General features: G+C 42.3%; 1 protein-coding gene across 3 annotated transcripts in view; it reads right to left on the reverse strand.

The window, feature by feature from the left end:
* The window catches only part of LOC128656690 (heat shock factor protein 2), a 145,530-nt gene that overhangs the window by 74,737 nt on the left and 62,763 nt on the right, over positions 1-8,030 (reverse strand). For all 3 annotated transcript variants that reach the window (XM_053710784.1, XM_053710783.1, XM_053710785.1), the window contains exon 5: positions 6,246-6,315. In XM_053710784.1, coding sequence (XP_053566759.1) covers positions 6,246-6,315 — 70 coding nt within the window. The remainder of the gene's footprint in view (positions 1-6,245; positions 6,316-8,030) is intronic.

The raw sequence follows: 8,030 nt of genomic DNA on the forward strand, positions 1-8,030 counted from the left end.
AGAAGTAAATTGGAAAGTTGTTTAAAATTATATTCTCTATCTGAATTATGAAAGAAAATGTTTGGGTTTCATGTCCCTTTAAAGAGCTCTAACATTTTGCATCACCGACAGGATCGTAAAGAGAATGTTCTGTTTATCATATTTTTCATACAGTACCTAAATATTATAAAAACAGAATTTATGCTTACCTGATAAATTACTTTCTCCAACGGTGTGTCCGGTCCACGGCGTCATCCATTACTTGTGGGAAAATATTCTCCCCCACAGGGAAAGGCAAGGAGAGCACATAGCAAGAGCTGTCCATATAGCTCCCCCTCTGGCTCCGCCCCCCAGTCATTCGACCGACGGTTAGGAGAAAAAGGAGAAACTATAGGGTGCCGTGGTGACTGTAGTGTATAACTTTTTTTCAACCTGATTAGGAAAACCAGGGCGGGCCGTGGACCGGACACACCGTTGGAGAAAGTAATTTATCAGGTAAGCATAAATTCTGTTTTCTCCAACATTGGTGTGTCCGGTCCACGGCGTCATCCATTACTTGTGGGAACCAATACCAAAGCTTTAGGACACGGATGAAGGGAGGGAGCAAATCAGGTTACCTAAATGGAAGGCACCACGGCTTGCAAAACCTCTCCCCCAAAAACAGCCTCCGAAGAAGCATAAGTATCAAATTTGTAGAATTTGGCAAAAGTGTGCAGAGAAGACCAAGTCGCTGCCTTACATATCTGATCAACAGAAGCCTCGTTCTTGTAGGCCCATGTGGAAGCCACAGCCCTAGTAGAGTGAGCTATGATTCGTTCAGGAGGCTGCCGTCCGGCCGTCTCATAAGCCAATCGGATAATGCTTTTCAGCCAGAAAGAAAGAGGTAGCAGTAGCTTTTTGACCTCTCCTCTTACCAGAGAAAACGACAAACAAAGATGAGGTTTGTCTAAAATCTTTTGCTGCTTCTAAATAGAACTTTAAAGCACAAACTACATCTAAATTGTGTAACAAACGTTCCTTCTTTGAAACTGGATTCGGACACAGAGAAGGAACAACTATTTCCTGGTTAATATTCTTGTTGGAAACAACTTTTGGAAGAAAACCAGGCTTAGTACGCAAAACAACCTTATCTGAATGGAAAACTAGATAGGGTGGATTACACTGCAAAGCAGATAATTCAGAAACTCTTCTAGCAGAAGAAATAGCAACCAAAAACAGAACTTTCCAAGATAGTAACCTAATATCTATGGAATGTAAAGGTTCAAACGGAACCCCTTGAAGAACTGAAAGAACTAAATTTAGACTCCAAGGAGGAGTCATGGGTCTGTAAACAGGCTTGATTCTGACCAAAGCCTGAACAAAAGCTTGTACATCTGGCACAGCTGCCAGTCGTTTGTGTAACAAGACAGATAAAGCAGAAATCTGTCCCTTTAGAGAACTCGCTGACAACCCTTTATCCAAACCTTCTTGGAGAAAGGAGAGAATCTTTGGAATTTTAATCTTACTCCAGGAGAATCCCTTGGATTCACACCAACAGATATATTTTTTCCATATTTTATGGTAAATCTTTCTAGTCACAGGTTTTCTGGCTTGGACCAGAGTATCTATCACAGAATTTGAAAACCCACGCTTGGATAAAATCAAGCGTTCAATTTCCAAGCAGTCAGCTGCAGAGAAACTAGATTTGGATGTTCGAATGGACCTTGTACTAGAAGATCCTGTCTCAAAGGTAGCTTCCATGGTGGAGCCGATGACATATTCACCAGGTCTGCATACCAAGTCCTGCGTGGCCACGCAGGAGCTATCAGAATCACCGAGGCCTTCTCCTGTTTGATCCTGGCTATGAGCCTGGGAAGGAGAGGAAACGGTGGAAACACATACGCTAGGTTGAACGACCAAGGCGCCACTAATGCATCCACTAGAGTCGCCTTGGGATCCCTGGATCTGGACCCGTAGCAAGGAATCTTGAAGTTCTGACGGGACGCCATCAGATCCATGTCTGGAATGCCCCATAATTGGGTTAACTGGGCAAAGACCCCGGATGGAAAGTCTGACGACTCAAATAGTCCGCCTCCCAGTTGTCTACTCCTGGGATGTGAATTGCAGATAGATGGCAGGAGTGATCCTCCTCCCATTTGATGATCTTGAACACCTCGCTCCTCGCCAAGGAACTCTTTGTTCCCCCTGATGATTGATGTACGCAACAGTCGTTATGTTGTCCGACTGAAACCTTATGAACCTGGCTTCCGCTAGTTGAGGCCAAGCCAGGAGCGCATTGAATATTGCTCTTAGTTCCAAAATGTTTATCGGGAGAAGAGACTCTTCTCAAGACCATAGACCCTGAGCTTTCAGAAAGTCCCAGACCGCGCCCCAACCCAAGAGGCTGGCGTCGGTCGTGACAATGACCCACTCCGGTCTGCGGAAACTCATTCCCTGAGACAGGTGATCCTGGGTCAACCACCAGAGAAGTGAGTCCCTGGTTACCTGGTCTACTTGAATTTGGGGAGACAAGTCTGTATAGTCCCCATTCCACTGATTGAGCATGCACAGCTGTAATGGTCTTAGATGAATTCGAGCAAAAGGAACCACGTCCATTGCTGCGACCATTAGTCCTATTACTTCCATGCACTGAGCTATGGAGGGTTGAGGAATAGAATGAAGAACTCGACAAGCGTTTAGAAGCTTTAACTTTCTGACTTCTGTCAGGAAGATCTTCATTTCCACAGAATCTATTATTGTTCCCAGAAAAGGAACCCTTGTGGACAGTGACAGTGAACTCTTTTCTATGTTCACCTTCCACCCGTGAGATCTGAGAAAAGCCAACACAATGTCCGTGTGGGCCCTTGCTTTGGAAAGAGACGACGCTTGGATTAGGATGTTGTCTAGATAAGGTGCTACAGCGATGCCCCTCGGCCTTAGGACCGCTAGAAGGGACCCTAGCACCTTTGTGAAAATTCTGGGAGCGGTGGCTAAACCGAATGGAAGAGCCGCGAACTGGTAATGTTTGTCCAGAAAAGCGAACCTCAGGAACTGATGAGTTTTGTGGATTGGGATATGCAGATATGCATCCTTTAGATCCACGGTAGTCAAATATTGACCCTGCTGGATTGTCGGCAAGATTGTCCGAATGGTTTCCATTTTGAAGGATGGAACTCTGAGGAACTTTTTTAATATCTTTAAATCCAGAATTGGCCTGAAAGTTCCCTCTTTTTTGGGAACCACAAACAGGTTTGAGTAAAAACCTAGACCTTGTTCCCCGGAGGGGACTGGGTTTATCACTCCTATCTTTGATAGGTCTCTTACACAATGTAAGAATGCCCGTTTCTTTGTCTGGTCTGAAGATAAGCGAGACAGGTGGAATCTTCCCTTTGGAGGAAGTCCCTTGAACTCTAGAAGGTATCCCTGGGAGACTATTTCTAGTGCCCAGGGATCCGGAACATCTCTTGCCCAAGCCTGAGTGAAGAGAGATAGTCTGCCCCCTAACAGATCCGGTCCCGGATCGGGGGCTACCCCTTCATGCTGTCTTGGTAGCAGCAGCAGGTTTCTTGGTCTGTTTACCCTTATTCCAGCCTTGCATGGGCTTCCAAGCGGGTTTGGGCTGGGCCGCGTTACCTTCTTGTCTAGCGGCAGTGGAGTTATTAGCCAGTCCGTTCCTGAAATTGCGAAAGGAACGAAAATGAGACTTGTTCTTAGCCTTAAAAGGCCTATCCTGTGGGAGGGCATGGCCCTTACCCCCAGTGATGTCTGAAATAATTTCCTTCAATTCCGGCCCAAAAAGGATCTTACCCTTGAAAGGAATATTAAGTAACTTAGTCTTGGACGACACATCTGCCGACCAGGATTTTAGCCAAAGCGCCCTCCGCACTACTATAGCAAAACCTGAGTTTTTCGCCGCCAATTTCGTTATTTGAAAAGCGGCATCCAATATAAAGGAATTAGCTAACTTTAATGCGTGAATTCTGTCCATGACTTCTTCATAGGAAGTCTCTTTCTGGAGCGACCTTTCTAGTTCCTCGAACCAAAAGGACGCAGCTGAAGTGACAGTAATAACACACGTAGCTGGTTGAAGGATGAACCCTTGCTGAACAAAAATCTTTTTAAGCAATCCTTCAAATTTTTTATCCATAGGATCTTTGAAAGCGCAGCTGTCCTCTATAGGAATAGTTGTGCGCTTCGCTAGTGTTGAAACAGCTCCCTCAACCTTCGGGACCGTCTGCCATGCGTCCCTTCTAGGGTCTATTATGGGAAACATTTTCTTAAATATAGGAGGTGGGGCAAAAGGTACACCTGGCTTCTCCCACTCCTTATCCACTATGCTCGCTACCCTCTTGGGTATAGGAAAAGCATCGTCGTGCACTGGGACCTCTAAAAATGTATCCAATTTGCACAACTTCTCTGGTACTACCATAGAATCACAGTCATCCAGAGTAGCTAATACCTCCTTAAGCAAAGCGCGGAGATGTTCTAGCTTAAACTTAAATGCTACTATATCAGGTTCTGCCTGCTGAGAAATTTTTCCTGAGTCTGAAATTTCACCCTCAGACAGCCCTTCCCTCACAGCCAATTCTGATTGATGTGAGGGTAAAATAGATAAGGCATCGTCAGCGTCTGATTGTTCATCCTTTTTATCTGTATTTAAAACTGAACAATCACGCTTTCTCTGAAATGCTGGCAGTTTGGATAAAAGATTTGCTATAGAATTATCCACTACTGCTGTCAATTGTTGCATAGAAATAAGCACTGGCGCGCTAGGTGTCGCCTGCGCGGGCAAAGCTGGTGTAGACACAGAAGGAGAGGATGTAGAACTATCCCCACTACCTTCATTAGATAAATCATCTTGGGCAACATTATGAAATGTAACAGAGCTGTCCTTATTTTGTTTGGACGCTATGGCACAATCATCACAAACACTCGAAGGGGGAACCACATTTGTCTCTACACACACAGAACATAGGTTATCTGATGGCCCAGACATGTTAAACAGATTTAGGCAGGCAAACAATGCAATAAAAACGATTTTAAACAAAAACGTTACTGTTTCTTTAAATAATAAAATGACACACTTTATTTTTGAATGTTCAAAAAACTATGAAGGCAATATCCGATTTTTATGAAATTTGGACCCCAGTGTCTTAATGCTTATAAAGTATTGCACAGCAAATATGGAGACTCTAGCTCTTAAAACAAGCAAACCGGAGCAAATTGTTGGATTTAACCGTTTTTATACACCACAATCCCTGCTACAGCATTGCTGTAGCTTTTACCTTCCTTAGGAGTCAACCATCCACAGAAATAAGCCTTCTGGAGTCACTTTCTGAGCCACAGGACCCTCTCACATGAGACTGCATGCACTGCCTTGAAAATCAACTGCGCAGCTGAAGCGCCAAAATGAGGCCTCCTCCCTCAGTACACTAGAGTGAAGGGGCCTTCCTGACTAGATTTAGGTGTCTAAAACAAGCCAGATCAATAAAAAACGTCCCCAAGTGTATATGAGCTCATAAAACATTTCATATGCCATGATATTGCAATAAAAAAACAATCGATTTGGCCCCTAACAGTGTCTACCAGCATAAAATTCAAAAAGGGGAAGCCTGTTATCTTTTTTGCTGAGGTGAAAGAAAAATGGCTTACCGTTTTCCCTGAGGGGAAAAATGACTGTCATCTAGCATTAGCCTGTGTTGTTAGAAGGAGACTAGTCATACCTGAAGCAGATGAGTCTGCAAGCTGTTACCCCCAACTGAAGTTCTCTAGTTTCAACAGTCCTGCGTGGTAACAGCAATGGATTTTAGTTACTTGTGCTAAAATCATAGCCCTCTTAAACAGAAATCTTCATCACTTTTCTGTTGGAGAGTAAATAGTACAAGCCAGCACTATTTTAAAATAACAAACTCTTGATAGAAGAAATAAAAAACTACAACTAACACCACAAACTACTCGCCATCCCCGTGGAGATGCTACTTGTTCAGAGCGGCAAGGAGAATGACTGGGGGGCGGAGCCAGAGGGGGAGCTATATGGACAGCTCTTGGTGTGTGCTCTCCTTGCCTTTCCCTGTGGGGGAGAATATTTTCCCACAAGTAATGGATGACGCCGTGGACCGGACACACCAATGTTGGAGAAAATGAATAATGTTCAACATCTGAACTATTACATAGCTGGTGTTTCTATTAAGATGTAGATGTCGCGTCATTCAACACAACACTTACAATATATTAGAGAAAATATATTTAGTCTGATAGTAGATACTGGTGTGGATTTTAATACTCACAGCATCAAACTGGGGCTGGAATTGCTTCTGCCGTAATTCAAGGACCTCCTTCCACAGAGCTTCATTTTCCCTAAACAGAATAAAAAAAAAGTGGTAAATTATTATTTGTCAGTGGGCTTAAGAAAGAAAGGGGGGAAAAAGCTTATGTGTAGAATAATTTAGTGTCACCATAATACCTGCAAATCTACAATTTAGTTGGACATGCTTTTAACACTCAGTTTGCATAAGGTAAATATATTTCAGCTTTTTATTTTGTTACTTATACTTTAGCAAGCAAGCACTAGATTTAGGAAGAAGAGAGAAAAAAAAACTACTTTTTTGTTAAGCACAAGATTGTAAAGTGTCATGGAAAGACCATATTTTATAGCCTATGGATTCATATGCATGTGATATTAAACCCAACCTTTAACCTACAATAAGGGAAGATATTTATGATACAGGTGACAATGTAGAGACCCAGTGGGTTGAAATAAAGAGGGGGGGGGGGAATCCTAAAAAAAATATTACTTGGAACATGCTACAAGCCCCCCAACATTAGTGACATGGCGGAAACAACTACTAATGCAAATAGGTAAGGCTGCTAATAACAGTGCTGTAATTAAGGGAGATTTGAACTACTCGGATATTAACTGGGCCAACAAAACTAGTAATTCAGCTAATGGGGATAGATTTTTATATGTTCTCAGGGATAACTTCTTGTCACAATTAATAGAGGAGCCAACTAGGAGTAAAGCTATATTGGATTTAGTGCTATCAAACAATACAGATATAATAGACATAGAAGTCAAAGAACATTTGGGTAACAGTGATCATAACATAGTCACATTTGAAATCTCTTTTCAAAAGCAGTGTCTTAAAGGTTTAAATAAGACTTAATTTTTAGAAAGCAAAATTCAACGATTTATGGAAATCATTAAATAAATTGGAACAAAGTATTCTCTAATAAAAATACAGAGGATAAAAAGATAACATTTAAAACTTTGTTAAATAAATATACATATCAACAAATACCATATGGTTATAAAAATAAAAAACCCAAGCCAATGTGGCTAAATATAAATATGTTAAGAAAAATAAGGAAAAAACTTAGGGAATTTAAATTATTCAAAGAAAATAGTACTGACTCAACATACCATATTTATAAGGAATGTAACAAAGCATGCAAAAAAGCAATCAAATTAGCCAAAATAAAAAAAAATATTTCAAAGGATTCCAAGTCTAACCCTAAAAGGTTCTTTAAAGGACCAGTCAACACAGTCTATTTGCATAATCACCAAATGCAAGATAACAAGACAATGCAATAGCACTTAGGGCTCGATTTATCAAAGCCCTACGGCTGCAAGTACTCACAAGAACCTGCTTGCCGTATTTAACAAGCAGCGGTCATCAGACCGCTGCTTTCCTAACTTCTTCGCCACCTCTAAGGTGGTGAAATTCAATCTTCGCGGTCTAGTCCGACCGAGGAGATTGACAGCTCCTGCCTGCGCGTGATTGGCTGTGCGCGGCAGGATTGCATGAGAGCGCAAAATTACGCTTGCATGCAATGGTGACTATCTGTGGGTAAATTCGCCCCGACACAGGCGAGCTGAGGCGTACAGGGGCGCGTATATGACAATTTTGAAAGTTATGTCTATTTCCACTCCCCCTGTACCATGTGACAGCCATCAGCCAATCACAAATGCATACATGTACCATGTGACAGCCATCAGCCAATCTCAAATGCATACACACTTATTCTGTGAATTCTTGCACATGCTCAGTAGGAGCTGGTAACTCAAAAAGTTT

The sequence above is a fragment of the Bombina bombina genome, chromosome 4 (assembly GCF_027579735.1).
Source record: "Bombina bombina isolate aBomBom1 chromosome 4, aBomBom1.pri, whole genome shotgun sequence".
In the NCBI taxonomy this organism is placed as follows: domain Eukaryota; kingdom Metazoa; phylum Chordata; class Amphibia; order Anura; family Bombinatoridae; genus Bombina; species Bombina bombina.